The sequence below is a fragment of the Aquarana catesbeiana genome, linkage group LG09, assembly GCF_042186555.1.
Source record: "Aquarana catesbeiana isolate 2022-GZ linkage group LG09, ASM4218655v1, whole genome shotgun sequence".
Taxonomy (NCBI): domain Eukaryota; kingdom Metazoa; phylum Chordata; class Amphibia; order Anura; family Ranidae; genus Aquarana; species Aquarana catesbeiana.
Genome location: NC_133332.1, coordinates 102558 through 125278, shown reverse-complemented (window position 1 = coordinate 125278; position 22721 = coordinate 102558). Strand labels below are relative to the sequence as shown.

General features: G+C 50.2%; 1 protein-coding gene across 1 annotated transcript in view; it reads left to right on the top strand.

The window, feature by feature from the left end:
* MYPOP (Myb related transcription factor, partner of profilin) overlaps positions 1-22721 on the top strand; it is a 39789-nt gene that overhangs the window by 12729 nt on the left and 4339 nt on the right. Inside the window, exon 2 of the mRNA XM_073598041.1 lies at positions 1134-1565. Within this exon, the coding sequence (XP_073454142.1) occupies positions 1134-1565 (432 nt within the window). The remainder of the gene's footprint in view (positions 1-1133; positions 1566-22721) is intronic.

Here is a 22721-nt window from a genome sequence, read left to right as displayed (position 1 = left end):
GTATATGGAGAAGTGTCCCATGGTGGATTGTATATGGAGAAGTGTCCCATGGTGGATTGTATATGGAGAAGTGTCCCATGGTGGATTGTATATGGAGAAGTGTCTCATGGTGGATTGTATATGGAGAAGTGTCTCATGGTGGATTGTATATGGAGAAGTGTCTCATGGTGGATTGTATATGGAGAAGTGTCTCATGGTGGATTGTATATGGAGAAGTGTCTCATGGTGGATTGTATATGGAGAAGTGGTGTGTATGGTGTTGGTGGTGAGGAGCGTCCCATGGTGGATTGTATATGGGGAAGTGGTGTGGAGCATCTCATGGTGGATTGTATATGGAGAAGTGTCTCATGGTGGATTGTATATGGAGAAGTGGTGTGTTTGGTGTTGGTGGTGAGGAGCGTCTCATGGTGGATTGTATATGGAGAAATGGTGTGTTTGGTGTTGGTGGTGAGGAGCGTCCCATGGTGGATTGTATATGGAGAAGTGGTGTGTATGGTGTTGGTGGTGAGGAGCGTCCCATGGTGGATTGTATATGGAGAAGTGGTGTGTATGGTGTTGGTGGTGAGGAGCGTCCCATGGTGGATTGTATATGGAGAAGTGGTGTGTTTGGTGTTGGTGGTGAGGAGCGTCTCATGGTGGATTGTATATGGAGAAATGGTGTGTTTGGTGTTGGTGGTGAGGAGCGTCCCATGGTGGATTGTATATGGAGAAGTGGTGTGTATGGTGTTGGTGGTGAGGAGCGTCCCATGGTGGATTGTATATGGAGAAGTGGTGTGTTTGGTGTTGGTGGTGAGGAGCGTCTCATGGTGGATTGTATATGGAGAAATGGTGTGTTTGGTGTTGGTGGTGAGGAGCGTCCCATGGTGGATTGTATATGGAGAAGTGGTGTGTTTGGTGTTGGTGGTGAGGAGCGTCCCATGGTGGATTGTATATGGAGAAGTGGTGTGTATGGTGTTGGTGGTGAGGAGCGTCCCATGGTGGATTGTATATGGAGAAGTGGTGTGTTTGGTGTTGGTGGTGAGGAGCGTCTCATGGTGGATTGTATATGGAGAAATGGTGTCGGAGGTTGTGAATCGGGTGCATTTTTGGTGGTTTTCCACGTCTTCCTTTTCCAATGCTCTGTGGTTATACAGCCAGAACCCTGGAGGCCATCGTGAATGCCCTCGCCATGTCTGGCGACACAGAAGAGGTGACCCGCCTCCGGAAGCCCCGCTTTTCCTATGAGGAGAATCAGATCCTTATCCGAGAAGTACGTGCCCATTACTCCATGTTGTACGGTGCACAGGCTCGCCGGCTGAGCGTGGCAGAGAGACGCCGCGTGTGGGAGGGCATCGCCGCCAAAATTAACGCCATAACCAACTGGAAACGCACCGCTCAGGAAGTTCAGAAACGTTGGAATGATTTCAAGAGGCGGACCAAAGAGAAGCTGGCACGGGTTCCTCATTCCACCCAGAACGGCACAGCGGAGGAGATCCTTACAGCAGAAGAAGAGACGATATTCGCCATCCTGGGTCCGGGCGTGGTACCTGGCCATGAGGCCTATATTCCAGGGACGAGGTCTGTGGGTAAGTTCTCTTCCCTGTTGGATTAGTAATGATGAATTGGGGTCCATCTACCCCTCCCGTCTTTCCTTCCCTCCAGCTGACCCCCATTAGTGACAGATAAGTGACCTTCCGCGCACATTGATCAATCAGATCCCAGCATTTGCTGTATTATTCCTCCGATGAAGGGGGAGGGGTGGCAGTGGCGGGTTGTGACCGGGAATGGTCTGCCAGGACTTGTCTATAATGGGTATAAAATACATGACAGAGGATTCTCTACCAACCAATAGCATGACTTCTATTTAAAGGTGAAGCCCGGGTGCGATCGACATTGTATAGTGATGCTGGTCCAGCCAGGCACAATGAACGTTTGTGTATGTCATACCTGAAGGGGGTGATCGGGTTCCCCTCTGCACACTGACCACAGGGGGGTGCTCACTCGGCACCGCCACCATTTATAGACCACCTTGGATTCTTTTCAGTGAATACAAGGCGTTCTCTGATTGGATGAGGTGGAGAGGCGATGGCACAATCTTCCCGCTAGTCCGGTAATAAAAACACTTTGTATTTATTGGAAATAAAGCATTCTAGCGCCCCCCTGTGGTCAGTATGCAGAAGGGAACCTGATCACTTTAGTATCACCAACTATTAGAGGGATTGTCGGCTCCCCAGCGCCCCCCTTAGGTATGAGCTGTACATACTAGAGAGGTGAATGTCTGGTGTGGCCCCTCAGTACAGGCACCACTGAGGGGACATGGGACTCCGGCAGCCATCTTGGGAGAGCCTGCATACTAGTTTTGTTATTTCTTTTTGTTTTGTGGCCATATTGAAGTGTGAGCAATAAGGACAATTCCTTTGATAACCCCCCCCCCCCCCCCAATCCCCCATCCCAGTGCAGTCTGGGGGAGGGGGGAACTAAATCGTTTACGAGACACTTTTGAACATTATAAGTCAGATGGTGTAATAGACAAGGAGCAGACATTATTGATGGGCGGAGTTCCTCTATAGGGCGTTATTGATGGGCGGAGTTCCTCTATAGGGCGTTATTGATGGGCGGAGTTCCTCTATAGGGCGTTATTGATGGGCGGAGTTCCTCTATAGGGCGTTATTGATGGGCGGAGTTCCTCTATAGGGCGTTATTGATGGGCGGAGTTCCCCTATAGGGCGTTATTGATGGGCGAGGTTCCTCTATAAGACGGTATTGATGGGCGGGGTTCCTCTATAAGACGGTATTGATGGGCGGGGTTCCTCTATAAGGTGTTATTGATGGGCGGGGTTCCTCTATAAGGCGTTATTGATGGGCGGGGTTCCTCTATAAGACGGTATTGATGGGCGGGGTTCCTCTATAAGACGGTATTGATGGGCGGGGTTCCTCTATAAGGTGTTATTGATGGGCGGGGTTCCTCTATAAGGCGTTATTGATGGGCGGGGTTCCTCTATAAGACGGTATTGATGGGCGGGGTTCCTCTATAAGACGGTATTGATGGGCGGGGTTCCTCTATAAGGTGTTATTGATGGGCGGGGTTCCTCTATAAGGTGTTATTGATGGGCGGGGTTCCTCTATAAGGCGTTATTGATGGGCGGGGTTCCTCTATAAGGCGTTATTGATGGGCGGGGTTCCTCTATAGGGCGTTATTGATGAGCGGAGTTCCTCTATAGGGCGTTATTGATGAGCGGAGTTCCTCTATAGGGCGTTATTGATGAGCGGAGTTCCTCTATAGGGCGTTATTGATGAGCGGAGTTCCTCTATAGGGCGTTATTGATGAGCGGAGTTCCTCTATAGGGCGTTATTGATGAGCGGAGTTCCTCTATAGGGCGTTATTGATGAGCGGAGTTCCTCTATAGGGCGTTATTGATGAGCGGAGTTCCTCTATAGGGCGTTATTGATGAGCGGAGTTCCTCTATAGGGCGTTATTGATGAGCGGAGTTCCTCTATAGGGCGTTATTGATGGGCGGAGTTCCTCTATAGGGCGTTATTGATGGGCGGGGCACAGTGATGGAAACCTGGGCTGCGGTGCCGACATTGCGGGATTCCTGGACAGGAAAGTGTCCGAATAGTAAAAGTCAGCAGCAGGTGGCGGGGATACCGGTGGAGGGGATAAGTGGCGGGGATACGGGTGGAGGGGATAAGTGGCGGGGATACGGGTGGCAGTGAAATGGGTGGAGGGGATACGGGTGGAGGGGATAAGTGGCGGGGATACGGGTGGAGGGGATAAGTGGCGGGGATACGGGTGGCAGTGAAATGGGTGGAGGGGATACGGGTGGAGGGGATACGGGTGGCGGTGAAATAGGTGGCAGGGATACGGGTGGAGGGGATACGGGTGGCGGGGATACGGGTGGCGGTGAAATGGGTGGAGGGCATAAGTGGCGGGGATACGGGTGGCGGGGATACGGGTGGCGGTGAAATGGGTGGCGGGGATACGGGTGGCGGGGATACGGGTGGCGGGGAAATGGGTGGCAGGGATACGGGTGGAGGGGATACGGGTGGCGGGGATACGGGTGGCGGTGAAATGGGTGGAGGGCATAAGTGGAGGGGATACGGGTGGAGGGGATACGGGTGGCGGGGATACGGGTGGCGGGGATACGGGTGGCGGGGATACGGGTGGCGGGGATACGGGTGGCGGGGATACGGGTGGCGGGGATACGGGTGGAGGGGATACGGGTGGAGGGGATACGGGTGGAGGGGATACGGGTGGCGGGGATACGGGTGGAGGGGATACGGGTGGAGGGGATACGGGTGGAGGGGATACGGGTGGCGGGGATACGGGTGGCGGGGATAGGGGTGGAGGGGATAGGGGTGGAGGGGATAGGGGTGGCGGGGATACGGGTGGCGGGGATACGGGTGGCGGTGAAATGGGTGGAGGGGATAGGGGTGGCGGGGATAGGGGTGGCGGGGATAGGGGTGGCGGGGATAGGGGTGGAGGGGATAGGGGTGGCGGGGATAAGTGGCGGGGATACGGGTGGCGGGGATACGGGTGGCGGGGATACGGGTGGCGGTGAAATGGGTGGAGGGGATACGGGTGGCGGGGATAAGTGGAGGGGATACGGGTGGCGGGATACGGGTGGAGGGGATACGGGTGGAGGGGATACGGGTGGCGGTGAAATGGGTGGCGGGGATAGGGGTGGCGGGGATACGGGTGGCGGGGATACGGGTGGCGGGGATAAGGGTGGCGGGGATAGGGGTGGAGGGGATACGGGTGGCGGGGATACGGGTGGCGGGGATACAGGTGGCGGTGATACGGGTGGCGGGGATGAGTGGAGGGGATACGGGTGGCGGGGATAAGTGGAGGGGATACGGGTGGCGGTGAAATGGGTGGAGGGCATAAGTGGCGGGGATACGGGTGGCGGGGATACGGGTGGCGGGGATACGGGTGGCGGGGATACGGGTGGCGGGGATAAGGGTGGAGGGGATACGGGTGGCGGGGGATACGGGTGGCGGTGAAATGGGTGGCGGGGATAGGGGTGGCGGGGATAAGTGGAGGGGATACGGGTGGCGGGGATAAGTGGAGGGGATACGGGTGGCGGGGATATGGGTGGCGGGGATAAGTGGAGGGGATACGGGTGGAGGGGATACGGGTGGAGGGGATACGGGTGGCAGGGATACGGGTGGCAGGGATACGGGTGGCGGGGATACGGGTGGCGGTGAAATGGGTGGAGGGCATAAGTGGCGGGGATACGGGTGGCGGGGGATACGGGTGGCGGTGAAATGGGTGGCGGGGATAAGTGGAGGGGATACGGGTGGCGGTGAAATGGGTGGAGGGCATAAGTGGCGGGGATACGGGTGGCGGGGGATACGGGTGGCGGTGAAATGGGTGGCGGGGATAGGGGTGGCGGGGATAAGTGGAGGGGATACGGGTGGAGGGGATACGGGTGGCGGGGATACGGGTGGAGGGGATACGGGTGGAGGGGATACGGGTGGCAGGGATACGGGTGGCGGGGATACGGGTGGCGGTGAAATGGGTGGAGGGCATAAGTGGCGGGGATACGGGTGGCGGGGGATACGGGTGGCGGTGAAATGGGTGGCAGGGATAGGGGTGGCGGGGATAAGTGGAGGGGATACGGGTGGCGGGGATAAGTGGAGGGGATACGGGTGGCGGGGATACGGGTGGCGGGGATACGGGTGGAGGGGATACGGGTGGCGGGGACATGAACGGTTCCATTGCCGGCTTTGGGGTGCGACTTGTCATGTGATTTGGAAGCGTCCAATGGCATGACAAGTTGCAGCGGTGTGTAGGGGGGGTTCTAGTCAATCTTGAGGTAAACATTAACAAACGTGTTAGCGGCTCTGTGATGGTTTTGCACAGAGCGGCCCCCATCCCCCTCTTCTGGCTCCTCCCCCCACTATTTGCTTCCAAGCCGCACTCTGTGTGTCCAATGATAAACAGTGTTGGCTAAGCCCCGCCTCCCACTCCCTCCTCACTGGCTGTGATTAACAGCACCAAGAGCCAATGAGGAGCGAGAGCAGTGATGCCGGTAAGTATCGGGGGGGGGTGGGTGGGGTTCAGGACTCCTCCCTCCATGTGACCAAAGCCGGGTAGAACGGGGAATCGGGGTGGCAGTCCCCTCTGATACCCCACTGACCATCCCGGAGTTCTGTTATAGACCCAGAAATGTCATCAGATGTGGCGACTGCATTAGTTTTCCCCTCCTGTTTTCTCCTGCTGATCTGGCCATTATCTTGGCTCCTGTATTAGAGCGCCCCCACTCAGGAGGAAGGAGCACAGGGGGCACAGCATTGTCAGTCTGGGGGGAGGGGAGTGTTAGATGGACTGGCAGATTTAGATACACTAACACATTGAAAGCAAACTCCAGCTCACTTTATAATCCGTTACAGGAACCGTTTTCTTCCTTTTTTGGATAAAGGTTTTACATGAATAAACAAAAGCTGATCATTGTAAGCACCCCTGTCAGTGGGAAATGGTTTGTCTCATCCCTCTAACTGCCACTTTGTCTGGACAGCTTGATTTAGTAGAGGAAGTTGAAAAACAACAGACTTACTGGCAGGATCACCAGGTGAAAAGAAGGAAAAAGCCCAAAAAAGAACACTAATGCAGCCGTCACATCTAAGATTTGGTAAGCTGCGATATAAGAAATGTTTGTCTTTGGGTGTGACACCAACTTCATATCTCATTCCTTACTTCACTTTCATTTTATTTTTTATTTCTTTATTGTCATATAAAAAAAGAAAATGTACAAAAAATATGAATGTGCTTTGTACCGAAAACTTCATTTTACTGTAATTTGTAATGGGATCAACTAACCCCTATAGAAGACAACCCTAACCCCTACCCTATGGAGGACACCCCTATAGAAGACTACCCCTATAGAAGACCACCCTAACCCCTACCCCTATAGAAGACAACCATAACCCCTACCCCTATAGAAGACAACCATAACCCCTACCCCTATAGAAGGCAACCCTAACCCCTACCCCTATAGAAGGCAACCCTAACCCCTACCCTATGGAGGACACCCCTATAGAAGACAACCATAACCCCTACCCCTATAGAAGACAATCATAACCCCTACCCCTATAGAAGACCACCCTAACCCCTACCCCTATAGAAGACAACCCTAACCCTGTGGCGGAAACCCCTATAGAAGACAACCCTAACCCCTACCCTATGGAGGACACCCCTATAGAAGGCAACCCTAACCCCTACCCTATGGAGGACACCCCTATAGAAGACAACCCCTACCCCTATAGAAGGCAACCCTAACCCTGTGGCGGAAACCCCTATAGAAGACAACCCTAACCCCTACCCTATGGAGGACACCCCTATAGAAGACAACCCTAACCCCTACCCTATGGAGGAAACGCCTATAGAAGACAACCCTAACCCCTACCCCTATGGAGGAAACGCCTATAGAAGACAACCCTAACCTCTACCCCTATAGAAGACAACCCGAACCCCTACCCATATAGAAGACAACCCTAACCCCTACCCCTATGGAGGAAACGCCTATAGAAGACAACCCTAACCTCTACCCCTATAGAAGACAACCCGAACCCCTACCCATATAGAAGACAACCCTACCCCTATGGAGGAAACCCCTATAGAAGACAACCCTAACCCCTACCCATATAGAAGACAACCCTAACCCCTACCCCTATGGAGGAAACGCCTATAGAAGACAACCCTAACCTCTACCCCTATAGAAGACAACCCTAACCCTATGGAGGAAACCCCTATAGAAGACCACCCTAACCCCTATAGAAGACAACCCTATGGAGGAAACCCCTATAGAAGACCACCCTTACCCCTATAGAAGACAACCCCAAACCCTAACCATATAGAAGACAACCCTACCCCTATGGAGGAACCCCCTATAGAAGACAACCCTAGCACCTACCCTATAGAGGAACCCCCTATAGAAGACAACCCTAACCCCTATAAAAGACAACCCTTGCCCCTACCCCTATAGAAGACAACCCTAACCCCTACCTCTATGGAAGAAACCACCAATAGAAGACAACCCTAACCCCTACCCTATAGAAGACATCCCTAACCCCTACGGAGGAAGCCCCTATAGAAGACAACCCTACCCCTATGGAGGAAACCCCTATAGAAGACAACCCTAACCCTCTGGAGGAAACCCCTATAGAAGACAACCCTAACCCTCTGGAGGAAACCCCTATAGAAGACCACCCTAACCCCTACCCCTATAGAAGACAACCCTAACTCTATGGGGGAAACCCCTATAGAAGACAACCCTGACCCCTACCCCTATAGAAGACAACCCTAACCATACCCCTATAGAAGACAACCCTAACCCCTATCCCTATAGAAGACAACCCTAACCCTATGGAGGAAACCCCTATAGAAGACAACCCTAACCCCTATGGAGGAAACCCCTATAGAAGACAACCCTAGCGCCTACCCTATAGAGGAAACCCCTATAGAAGACAACCCTTGCCCCTACCCATATAGAAGACAACCCTAACCCCTACCTCTATGGAAGAAACCACCAATAGAAGACAACCCTAACCCCTACCCTATGGAGGAAACCCCTATAGAAGACAACCCTAACCCCTACCCTATGGAGGAAACCCCTATAGAAGACAACCCTAACCCCTATGGAAGAAACCCCTATAGAAGACAACCCTAACCCCTACCCTATGAAGGAAACCCCTACCCCTATAGAAGACAACCCTAACCCCTACCCTATGGTAGCAACCCTAACCCCTACCCTGTGGCGGAAACCCCCTATAGAAGGCAACCCTAACCTCTACCCTATGGAGGAAACCCCTATAGAAGACAACCCTAACCCCTATGGAGGAGACACACCTACCCCTATAGAAGACAGCCCTAACCCTATGGTGGAAACCTCTACCCCTATAGAAGACAACCCTAACCCCTACCCTATGAAGGAAACCCCTACTCCTATAGAAGACAACCCTAACCCCTACCCCTATGGAGGAGACACACCTACCCCTATAGAAGACAGCCCTAACCCTATGGAGGAAACCCCTACCCCTATAGAGGACAACCCTAACCCCTACCCTATGGTGGAAACCTCTACCCCTATAGAAGACAACCCTAACCCCTACCCTGTGGAGGAAACCCCTATAGAAGACAACCCTAACCCCTACCCCTATGGAGGAGACACACCTACCCCTATAGAAGACAGCCCTAACCCTATGGAGGAAACCCCTACCCCTACAGAGGACAACCCTAACCCCTACCCTATGGTGGAAACCTCTACCCCTATAGAAGACAACCCTAACCCCTACCCTATGAAGGAAACCCCTACTCCTATAGAAGACAACCCTAACCCCTTCCCTATGGAGGAAAACCCTACTCCTATAGAAGACAACCCTAACCCCTACCCCTATGGAGGAGACACACCTACCCCTATAGAAGACAACCCTAACCCTATGGAGGAAACCCCTACCCCTATAGAGGACAACCCTAACCCCTACCCTATGGTGGAAACCTCTACCCCTATAGAAGACAACCCTAACCCCTTCCCTATGGTGGAAACCCCTATAGAAGACAACCCTAACCCCTACCCTATGGAGGAAACCCCTACTCCTATAGAAGACAACCCTAACCCCTACCCTATGGAGGAAACCCCTATAGAAGACAACCCTAACCCCTACCCTATGGAGGAAACCCCTATAGAAGACAACCCTTGCCCCTACCCCTATAGAAGACAACCCTAACCCCTACCTCTATGGAAGAAACCACCAATAGAAGACAACCCTAACCCTTACCCCTATAGAAGACAACCCTAACCCCTACGGAGGAAACCCCTATAGAAGACAACCCTAACCCCTACGGAGGAAACCCCTATAGAAGACAACCCTAACCCCTACGGAGGAAACCCCTATAGAAGACAACCCTAACCCCTACCCCCATGGAGGAAACCCCTATAGAAGACAACCCTAACCCCTACCCTATGGAGGAAACCCCTATAGAAGACAACCCTAACCCCTATAAAAGACAACCCTTGCCCCTACCCCTATAGAAGACAACCCTAACCCCTACCTCTATGGAAGAAACCACCAATAGAAGACAACCCTAACCCCTACCCCTATAGAAGACAACCCTAACCCCTACGGAGGAAACCCCTATAGAAGACAACCCTAACCCCTACCCCTATGGAGGAAACCCCTATAGAAGACAACCCTAACCCCTATAGAAGACAACCCTAACCCCTACCCCTGTAGAAGACCACCCTAACCCCTACACCTATGGAGGAAACGCCTATAGAAGACAACCCTAACCCCTACCCTATGGAAGAAACCCCTATAGAAGACAACCCTAACCCCTACCCCTATGGAGGCGACACCCCTACTCCTATAGAAGACAAACCTAACCCTATGGAAGAAACCCCTACCCCTATAGAAGACAACCCTAACCCCTACCCTATGAAGGAAACCCCTACCCCTATAGAAGACAACCCTAACCCCTACCCCTATAGAAGACCACCCTAACCCCTACACCTATGGAGGAAACACCTATAGAAGAAAGCCCTAACCTCTACCCCTATAGAAGACAACCCTAACCCCTACCCTATGGAAGAAACCCCTATAGAAGACAACCCTAACCCCTACCCTATGGCAGCAACCCTAACCCCTACCCTATGGAGGAAACCCCTATAGAAGACAACCCTAACCCCTACCCCTATGGAGGAGACACACCTACCCCTATAGAAGACAGCCCTAACCCTATGGAGGAAACCCCTACCCCTATAGAGGACAACCCTAACCCCTACCCTATGGTGGAAACCTCTACCCCTATAGAAGACAACCCTAACCCCTACCCTATGAAGGAAACCCCTACTCCTATAGAAGACAACCCTAACCCCTTCCCTATGGAGGAAACCCTTATAGAAGACAACCCTAACCCCTACCCTATGAAGGAAACCCCTACTCCTATAGAAGACAACCCTAACCCCTTCCCTATGGAAGAAACCCCTATAGAAGACAACCCTAACCCCTACCCTATGGAGGAAACCCCTATAGAAGACAACCCTAGCGCCTACCCTATAGAGGAAACCCCTATAGAAGACAACCCTAACCCCTACCCCTATAGAAGACAACCCTAACCCCTACCCCTATGGAGGATACACACCTACCCCTATAGAAGACAGCCCTAACCCTATGGAGGAAACCCCTACCCTATGGTGGAAACCTCTACCCCTATAGAAGACAACCCTAACCCCTACCCTATGAAGGAAACCTCTACCCCTATAGAAGACAACCCTAACCCCTACCCCTATGGAGGAGACACACCTACCCCTATAGAAGACAGCCCTAACCCTATGGAGGAAACCCCTACCCCTATAGAGGACAACCCTAACCCCTACCCTATGGTGGAAACCTCTACCCCTATAGAAGACAACCCTAACCCCTACCCTATGAAGGAAACCCCTACTCCAAAGAAGACAACCCTAACCCCTTCCCTATGGTGGAAACCCCTATAGAAGACAACCCTAATCCCTACTCCTATAGGGGTAGAGGTGTCTCCTCCATAGAACATTGTCCTAACCCCTACCCCTATGGAGGAAACCCCTACCCCTATAGAAGACAACCCTAACCCCTACCCTATGGCGGAAACTCCTATAGAACACAACCCTAACCCTATGGAGGAAACCCCTACCCTATGGTGGAAACCTCTACCCCTATAGAAGACAACCCTAACCCCTACCCTATGAAGGAAACCCCTACTCCTATAGAAGACAACCCTAACCCCTACCCTATGGAGGAAACCCCTATAGAAGACAACCCTAACCCCTACCCCTATGGAGGAGACACACCTACCCCTATAGAAGACAGCCCTAACCCTATGGAGGAAACCCCTACCCCTATAGAGGACAACCCTAACCCCTACCCTATGGTGGAAACCTCTACCCCTATAGAAGACATCCCTAACCCCTCCCCTATGAAGGAAACCCCTACTCCTATAGAAGACAACCCTAACCCCTTCCCTATGGTGGAAACCCCTATAGAAGACAACCCTAATCCCTACTCCTATAGGGGTAGAGGTGTCTCCTCCATAGAACATTGCCCTTACCCCTATGGAGGAAACCCCTACCCCTATAGAAGACAACCCTAACCCCTACCCTACGGCGGAAACTCCTATAGAACACAACCCTAACCCTATGGAGGAAACCCCTACCCCTATAGAAGACAACCCTAACCCCTATCCTATGGAGGAAACCCCTAACCCTATAGAAGACAACCATAACCCATACCCTATGGAGGAAACCCCTACCCCTATAGAAGACATCCCTAACCCCGACCCTATGGAGGACACCCCTATAGAAGACAACCCTAACCCCTACCCTATGGTGGAAACCCCTATAGAAGACAACCCTAACCCCTACCCTATGGAGGACACCCCTATAGAAGACAACCCTAACCCCTACCCTATGGAGGAAACCCCAATAGAAGACAACGCTAACCCCTACCCCTATGGAGGAAACCCCTACCCCTATAGAAGACAACAATAACCCCTACCCTATGGAAGAAATCCCTATAGAAGACAACACTAACCCCGACCCTATGGAGGATACCCCTATAGAAGACAACCCTAACCCCTACCCCATGGAGGAAACCCCTATAGAAGACAACTCTACCCCCTACCCTATGGAGGAAACCCCTATAGAAGATAACCTTAACCCCTACCCTGTGGAGGAAACCCCTATAGAAGACAACCCTAACCCCTACCCCTATAGAAGACAACCCCACCGAGGACACCCTTTACCCTATACAAGACAATCCTACCCTATGGAGGACACCCCTAACCCTATATAAGAAAACCCAAACCCTTATAATAATATTATTATTATACAGGATTTATGTGGCGCCAACAGTTTACACAGCACTTTACAATATAAAAGGGAGACAATCCAGTTATAATACAATAAAATACAAGAGGATTAGGAGGGCCCTGCTCAGAAGAGCTTACAATCTAATAGGGTGGGGTAGGTGGTACAAAAGGTTGTCACTGTGGGGAATGAGCTGATGGAAGTGGGAGGAGATGAGTTGGGAATGTGATCGGCTTTCCTGAAGAGATGAGTTTTCAGGGATCACCTGAAGGTAGAAGAGTAGGGGATAGACAGGTGGAGGTATTGAGTTCCAGAGGATGGGAGAGGCTCTGGAGAAATCCTGGAGATGAGCATGAGAGGAGGAGACGAGAGAGCTTGAGAGTAGGAGGTCTTGAGAAGAGCGGAGAGGAGGATTTGGGTGATATTTGGAGACAAGATTGGTGATGGAGCTCAGGGCAGAGTTGTGAATGGCTTTGTAGGTTAGGCTGTGGTTAGTATTTTGAATTTAATTTGCTGGGTGATTGGGAGCCAGTGTAGGGATTGGAGGAGAGGGATGGCAGACACTGAATGGAGACCAGTGTAGGGATTGGAGGAGAGGGATGGCAGACACTGAATGGAGACCAGTGTAGGGATTGGAGGAGAGGGTTGGCAGACACTGAATGGAGACCAGTGTAGGGATTGGAGGAGAGGGTTGGCGGACACTGAATGGAGACCAGTGTAGGGATTGGAGGAGAGGGTTGGAGGACACTGAATGGAGACCAGTGTAGGGATTGGAGGAGAGGGTTGGCGGACACTGAATGGAGACCAGTGTAGGGATTGGAGGAGAGGGTTGGCAGACACTGAATGGAGACCAGTGTAGGGATTGGAGGAGAGGGTTGGAAGACACTGAATGGAGGTCAGTGTAGGGATTGGAGGAGAGGGTTGGAAGACACTGAATGGAGACCAGTGTAGGGATTGGAGGAGAGGGTTGGCAGACACTGAATGGAGGTCAGTGTAGGGATTGGAGGAGAGGGATGGCGGACACTGAATGGAGGTCAGTGTAGGGATTGGAGGAGAGGGTTGGCAGACACTGAATGGAGGTCAGTGTAGGGATTGGAGGAGAGGGGTGGCAGACACTGAATGGAGACCAGTGTAGGGATTGGAGGAGAGGGTTGGCAGACACTGAATGGAGACCAGTGTAGGGATTGGAGGAGAGGGTTGGCAGACACTGAATGGAGACCAGTGTAGGGATTGGAGGAGAGGGTTGGCAGACACTGAATGGAGGTCAGTGTAGGGATTGGAGGAGAGGGTTGGCAGACACTGAATGGAGGTCAGTGTAGGGATTGGAGGAGAGGGTTGGCAGACACTGAATGGAGGTCAGTGTAGGGATTGGAGGAGAGGGTTGGCAGACACTGAATGGAGACCAGTGTAGGGATTGGAGGAGAGGGTTGGCAGACACTGAATGGAGACCAGTGTAGGGATTGGAGGAGAGGGTTGGCAGACACTGAATGGAGACCAGTGTAGGGATTGGAGGAGAGGGATGGCAGACACTGAATGGAGACCAGTGTAGGGATTGGAGGAGAGGGTTGGCAGACACTGAATGGAGACCAGTGTAGGGATTGGAGGAGAGGGTCGGCAGACACTGAATGGAGGTCAGTGTAGGGATTGGAGGAGAGGGTTGGCAGACACTGAATGGAGACCAGTGTAGGGATTGGAGGAGAGGGTTGGCAGACACTGAATGGAGACCAGTGTAGGGATTGGAGGAGAGGGTTGGAAGACACTGAATGGAGACCAGTGTAGGGATTGGAGTAGAGGGTTGGTAGACACTGAATGGAGACCAGTGTAGGGATTGGAGGAGAGGGTTGGCAGACACTGAATGGAGACCAGTGTAGGGATTGGAGGAGAGGGTTGGCAGACACTGAATGGAGACCAGTGTAGGGATTGGAGGAGAGGGTTGGAAGACACTGAATGGAGACCAGTGTAGGGATTGGAGTAGAGGGTTGGTAGACACTGAATGGAGACCAGTGTAGGGATTGGAGGAGAGGGTTGGCGGACACTGAATGGAGACCAGTGTAGGGATTGGAGTAGAGGGTTGGTAGACACTGAATGGAGACCAGTGTAGGGATTGGAGGAGAGGGTTGGCAGACGCTGAATGGAGACCTGTGTAGGGATTGGAGGAGAGGGTTGGCAGACACTGAATGCAGACCAGTGTAGGGATTGGAGGAGAGGGTTGGCAGACACTGAATGCAGACCAGTGTAGGGATTGGAGGAGAGGGTTGGCAGACACTGAATGGAGACCAGTGTAGGGATTGGAGGAGAGGGTTGGCAGACACTGAATGGAGACCAGTGTAGGGATTGGAGGAAAGGGTTGGAAGACACTGAGCGGTTGGTAAGGTGGATAAGTCTGGCAGCAGCATTCATGATAGACTGAAGAGGGGAGGAGCCTATGGAGAGGCAGCCAATGAGAAGGGAGTGAATGAGGAGTTTGGTGGTTTCATTTGATAAAAAGGGGCGTGGTTTAGAGATGTTACGGAGGTGACTTCTTCAAACTTTTGACAACGATTGGATTTGGGGCTGGAAGGAGAGGTCAGAGTCTAGGATTACACCGAGTACCCTGGTGTGAGGGGAGGGACTGATGGTTGCATTGTTGATTTTGATAGAGAAGTCATGCAGGGGGGCACGGATGAGGGGGGTTTGGGGGGAGGGGGGGAATAATAATAGCTCAGTTTTAGAGAGATTTAGTTGGAGGAAGTGGTGGGACATCCATGCTGATATGTCAGTTAGTAAGTTAGTAATGGAGAGGAGACTGAAGGAGTGAGGTGAGGAGTAGACGGATAGATTTGGGTGTCATTGGCGTATAAGTGGTACCGGAAGTCGTGGGCGATTATGAAGTGACCGAGGGAGGAGATGTAGATAGAGAAAAGAAGGGGTCCAAGAACAGAGCCTTGGGGGACCCCCACAGAAAGGGGCAATGGAGAGGAGGAGACAGAGTTGTAGGTGACACTGAAGGAACGCTGTGATAGGCAGAGAACCAGGATAGAGAAGAATCTCGGAGGCCAAGGGAATGGAGTTTATTGAGAAGGAGCGGGTGGTCAACAGTATCAAAGGCCGCAGAGAGGACAAGTAGTAGGAGTATGGAGTACTGGCTGTGGGTTTTAGCGGTTAGTAAATCGTTAGTGAGTTTTAGTAAGGCAGTTTCTGTGGAGTGTTGCAAGCGAGCTAAAGCCAGACTGTAAGAGCCCATTCACACCTGAGCGTTTTGTAGCTTGAAGCCTGAAGCTACAAAACGCTTGAGGGGAAAAAATCCATTATTCTCTATAGAGATGGTTCACATCTCCACTCCATGTCGCCTGAAGCTCAAACAAGTTCTGGACCCTTTTTTGTCGCGCGAATCGGGCAGATTTGGGCATTTTTGGAGCAGGAAGCAGATGACAAAATCTAACAACATAGCAACAAATGATGAAACGGATGATCATTTTTCCTATTGGCTAATAAAAAAAATGCCAAAGCTCAAAAACGCCGGACAACGCTGCATGGAAACGCACAAATATGCCCAAAGAAACACGCGACAAAACATAGTTACATAGTTACATAGTAGGTGAGGTTGAAAAAAGACACAAGTCCATCAAGTCCAACCTATGTGTGTGATTATGTGTCAGTATTACATTATATATCCCTGTATGTTGTGGTCATTCAGGTGCTTATCTAATAGTTTCTTGAAGCTATCAATGCTCCCCGCTGAGACCACCGCCTGTGGAAGGGAATTCCACATCCTTGCCGCTCTTACAGTAAAGAACCCTCTACGTAGTTTAAGATTAAACCTCTTTTCTTCTAATTGTAATGAGTGGCCACGAGTCTTGGTAAACTCTCTTCTGCGAAAAAGTTTTATCCCTATTGAGGGGTCACCAGTCCGGTATTTGTAAATTGAAATCATATCCCCTCTCAAGCGTCTCTTCTCCAGAGAGAATAAGTTCAGAGCTCACAACCTTTCCTCATAACTAAGATCCTCCAGACCCTTTATTAGCTTTGTTGCCCTTCTTTGTACTCGCTCCATTTCCAGTACATCCTTCCTGAGGACTGGTGCCCAGAACTGGACCGCATACTCTAGGTGCGGCCGGACCAGAGTCTTGTAGAGCGGGAGAATTATCGTTTTATCTCTGGAGTTGATCCCCCTTTTAATGCCAATATTCTGTTTGCTTTGTTAGCAGCAGCTTGGCATTGCATGCCATTGCTGAGCCTATCATCCACTAGGACCCCCAGGTCCTTCTCCATCCTAGATTCCCCCAGAGGTTCTCCCCCAGTCTATAGATTGACTTCAGATTTTTGCCACCCAAATGCATTATTTTACATTTTTCTACATTGAACCTCATTTGCCATGTAGTCGCCCCTCCCCCATTAATTTGTTCAGGTCTTTTTGCAAGGTTTCCACGTCCTGCGGAGAAGTTATTGCCCTGCTTAGCTTAGTATCGTCTGCAAATACAGAGATTGAACTGTTTATCCCATCCTCCAGATCGTTTATGAACAAATTAAATAGGATTGGTCCCAGCACAGAACCCTGGGGCACCCCACTACCCACCCCTGACCATTCTGAGTACTCCCCATTTATCACCACCCTCTGAACTCGCCCTTGTAGCCAGTTTTCAATCCATGTACTCACCCTATGGTCCATGCCAACAGACCTTATTTTGTACAGTAAACGTTTATGGGGAACTGTGTCAAATGCTTTTGCAAAATCCAGATACACCACGTCTACAGGCCTTCCTTTATCTAGATGGCAACTCACCTCCTCATAGAAGGTTAATAGATTGGTTTGGCAAGAACGATTCTTCATGAATCCATGCTGATTACTGCTAATGATATCGTACGTATTACTAAAATCCTGTATATAGTCCCTTATCATCCCCTCCAAGAGTTTACATACTATCGATGTTAGGCTAACTGGTCTGTAATTCCCAGGGATGTATTTTGGGCCCTTTTTAAATATTGGTGCTACATTGGCTTTTCTCCAATCAGCTGGTACCATTCCAGTCAGTAGACTATCTGTAAAAATTAGGAACAACGGTCTGGCAATCACTTGACTGAGTTCCCTAAGTACCCTCGGATGCAAGCCATCTGGTCCCGGTGATTTATTAATGTTAAGTTTCTCAAGTCTAATTTTAATTCCGTCCTCTGTTAACCATGTAGGTGCTTCCTGTGTTGTGTCATGAGGATAAACACTGCAGTTTTGGTTACTGAAGCCCCCCGATTCACTCGTGAAGACTGAGGAGAAGAATAAATTCAATACCTTCGCCATCTCCCCATCCTTTGTAACCAGATGTCCTTCCTCATTCTTTATGGGGCCAATATGGTCTGTCCTCCCTTTTTTACTGTTTACATACTTAAAGAATTTCTTGGGATTTTTTTTGCTCTCCTCCGCTATGTGTCTTTCATGTTCTATCTTAGCTGTCCTAATTGCACGCTTACATTTCTTATTGCATTCTTTATAAAGTCTGAATGCTGAGGATGATCCCTCAACCTTGTATTTTTTGAAGGCCTTCTCCTTTGCTTTTATATGCATTTTTACATTGGAGTTAAGCCATCCAGGACTTTTGTTCGCTCTTTTAAATTTATTACCCAGTGGGATACATTGGCTAATGCCCTTATTTAATATGCTCTTAAAGCAAACCCATCTCTCCTCCGTATTCTTTGTTTCTAATATTTTATCCCAGTTTATGCCTTTTAGCAAGGTTTGTAGTTTAGGGAAGTTGGCTCTTTTGAAATTCAGTGTCTTTGTGTTCCCTTCATGTTTCCTATTTGTGTGATTTATACTGAAACTAATTGACCTGTGATCGCTGTTACCTAAATTGCCCCGCATTTCCACATCCGTGATCAGGTCTGTATTGTTGGTAATCAGTAGATCCAGTAATGTTTTATTTCTAGTTGGTGCGTCTACCATCTGACCCATAAAATTGTCCTGCAAGACATTAAGGAACTGGCGAGCCTTAAATGAATGTGCGGTTCCCTCCGCCCAGTCTATGTCTGGATAATTAAAATCCCCCATTATGATAACACTTCCCATTCTTGCTGCTAATCCAATTTGTGATAGGAGATCCGTCTCCACTTCCTCCCTCAGGTTTGGGGGCCTATAGCATACTCCCAGTATTATTTTCCCCTTAGCTTCATCCCTTTGGAGCTCTACCCATAAGGATTCCACCTCCTCTCTAGCTCCCTCAGTGATGTCATCTCTCACATTCACTTGTACATTATTCTTGATATATAGGCATACCCCTCCCCCTTTTTTACCCTCTCTATCCTTGCGGTATAGGGTATACCCTTGAATGTTTGCCAGCCAATCATGAGAGCTGTTGAACCAGGTCTCTGAAATTCCCACAAAATCCAAATCCTCCTCGTACAACAGTATCTCTAGTTCACCCATCTTGTCCGCCATGCTCCTGGCATTGGTGAACATGCCACATAGTTTAGACCGGTCGCATATTGTCCTCGTATTGGGTGTTTCGAGATTGCAACTAGGACTTGCTACTATACTCACCTTGTGTTTTTGTGCTTTGGTTAACCTACCACTAATGCCCCCAATACTAGCCTCTGGAATATCTTCCGCGCTGGCTATCACTGTCTCTGGACCCTCCCCCCCATCGCCTAGTTTTAAAAACCCCTCTAACTTTTTGGCCATCTTCATTCCCAGCAGATCTGCACCCTCCTCATTTAGGTGCAGTCCGTCCCTTCTATAGTACCGGTTACCAACTGAGAAGTCGGCCCAGTCCTCCAGGAACCCAAACCCCTCCTTACTACACCAGCTCTTCAGCCACTTGTTTACTTCCCTAATCTCCCTCTTCCTTTCTGGTGTGGCTCGATGTACCGGTAGTATTCCTGAGAATACTACCTTGGAGGTCCTTTTCCTCAATTTAGCTCCTAAGTCCCTAAAAACGCCGGAAGAAACGCTCAAAAACGCTACGCTCAGGTGTGAATGCAGCCTAAGAGGTCAAGAAGGTTATTTTCACTGAGGTAGGAGCTAAGAGGGTGGTAGACTAAGCGTTCTAGAAGTTTAGAGATGAATGGGAGCAATGAGATGGGTCTTAATTGTTCAGGTTGGTGGGGTCCAGTGGGGGCTTTTTAAGTATGGGAGTGATCTGCGCATGTTTTAGAGGGGAGGGGAAGGTGCCACTAGAGAGGGAGAGATTGAAGATGTGGGTGAGGGAACGTAGGATAGAAGAAGAGGGTGACCGTAGTAGTTGTGAGGGAACACGATCCAGGGGACAATTGGTTAGGTAGGCATCTGAGAAAAGTTTTGTAACCTCTTCAGTAGTAGCCAATTCAAAAGAGGAGAGTGTTGAATATGGTGTTAGGCAAGGTATGATGGGTGGGGAAGACGTACGCACAGTGGAGATGTCCTCACGAATTGCATCGATCTTGTCTTTGAAGTGATTGGCAATCTCTTGGGCAGTGAGTGAGTTAGTGGGTAGAGGGGGGTGGAGGACGAAGCTGAGAGTTAAAGGTTGAGAAGAGCCGACGGGGACTGGATGACAAGGTATTAATAAGAGACAAAGTAGGCTTGTTTGGCAGCAGGGAGGCATGAATTGTATTTTAGAAGGGCAGATTTATATAGGGTGAAGTCCTGCAGACATTTGGTTTTACGCCACAGTCGTTCAAGAGCACGGCAATGTCTCTTGAGATTTCTAGTGTTGTCGGTTTGCCAGGGTTGTAACGGTCGGGGTCTGATTCTGCGTGTGGTTAGAGGAGCAAGTGCATCTAGTGATGATGAGAGTGAACTGTTGTAGACAGAAGTGGCCAGGTCAGGACAGGACAGGGGAGAGATTATGTCATATAGGTGGTCAGTAACAGAATAGAGAAGAGAAGGGTTAAAGTGGCGAAGGTTCCTACAAGTAATTGTTTGCTGCTTGGAGGGATGGGTGGTTGGAGGCAAGGATACAGTGAAAGTAATGAGGTTGTGATCAGATAGAGGAAAGGGGGTGTTGGTGAGGTTGCCAGGGTTGCAGAGATGGGAGAATACGAGGTCAAGGGTATTACCATTGGAGTGAGTGGAAGTATGTGTCCATTGGGTTAGGTCAAAAGATGAGGTTAAGTCGAGAAGTTGAGCTGTAGTTGGGCTGTTAACATTGATGGGAATGTTGATTTCACCAAGAATGATCGCTGGTGTTTCAGAGGAGAGAAAGTAGGGTAGCCAGGCAGCAAAGTCATCAAAAAAGCGCGATACCGGTCCTGGAGGCCGATAAATTGCTGCAGTCCTCAGAGAAATGGGAGAAAACAGACGAATACAGTGCATCTAGAAAGAAGAGAGGGATAGGAAGGTGCTTTGTGGGGATAGAAGGAATCCAACTCCACCTCCTTTCTGTCTGTTGGGTCTGGGGCAGTGAGTCCAATGAAGACCACCATGGGAGAGGGCAGCAGGAGAAGCTGAGTCAAAATTTTGAATCCAGGTTTCTGTTATGGCGAGTATGTTCAAGCCATGAGAGATGAGGAGGTCATGTACAGCTGTTGGCTTGGTACAGATGGAGGGGGCGTTCCAAAGGGCGCATGAGATTGGTGGGCTGCTTTGAGGAAGCAGGGGGATAGAAATTAAACTGAGTGGATTGCGGTGGTTTCCAGAGGGGGAGGGCTATTGGATATGTGGCTTGCAGTTGGAAAATGGTGGACCAGGATTAGGAGAAATGTCACCTGAGACTAGGAGGAGGAGGAGGAGGGCGAGGAAGGCAAGATGGGAGTGGGATGTGCATGAACCCACGTGTCTAGTGACCCTTGTGTTTATGTCAGCATGTGGGGCAGCAAATGCAGGAGATGATGGGTGCAGTAGTAGGGAGAGGGTAGGAGTGAGGGTGATATGATTGCTGCAGGGTAGAGGAGGAGGGGTAGAGTAAGGATAATTTGAGGATAGAAGACACCAATGTGAGAAGGAAGAGAATGAGGACCATGTTAGTGGATAGAGAGTGCGAATCTGACTTCATATATAATAAATGTCAAATACTGGTTTGCTTGTCGTCTTGCAGAGTGGAGAAGAGTTCTTGTATCTTCATCCAGCTTTAGTTAAACTGCGGCGGAGAAACTTCACATCGCTCGTGACAGAGCCGCTCGTGACAGAGCCGCTCGTGACAGAGCCACTCTGGAAAGAGCCATGGTGTCTGCGCCACCCCATAGGCTGCTTTAAATTTATAGGGAGACTGAGCAGCCATGCATTTCTCTATTGGTCATTATTGGGTCTGATTTGAGACACCTGAATATGGGAGAGGAGATGGCCAATACCAGACCAGACACAGGCTAATTACCTCTCTTCATCACTCAGCCAAATGGGGTTGAGAATCAATCACCAGTAATATTCCTATTGCAGTGAGGTTGTTATAGAGCTAGCATGAAATATAGAAGTTTAAAGATATGGCAGCAGAAGACATTTACCAAATATGATACAGCAATATCAGTTCAGTAGAGTGTACAGATGGATAGAAGACATTTACCAAATATGAAGACAACCCTAACCCCTACCCTAACCCTATGGAGGAAACCCCTACCCCTATAGAAGACAACCCTAACCTTATGGAGGACACTCCCTACCCTATAGAGGACAGCCCTACCCCTATAGAAGACAACCCTAATCCTACCCCCCCCCCAATGCTATAGAAGACAACCCTAGTCCTAACCCCCCTACCCCTATAGAAGACAACCCTATGGAGAACACCCCCTATCTTTATAGAAGACATCCCTAACCCTGGGAGGACAGATCTTACCATATAGAAGACAAGCCTAATCCTAACCCTATGGAGGGCAGACCTTACTCTAAAAAATACAACCCTAACCCTATGTAGGACAGCCATTACCCTATAGAAGAGAATCCCAATTCTCACCCCCTACCCTATAGAAGAGAACCCTAATCCTACCCCCCCACCCTATAGAAGGCATCCCTAATACCCTACC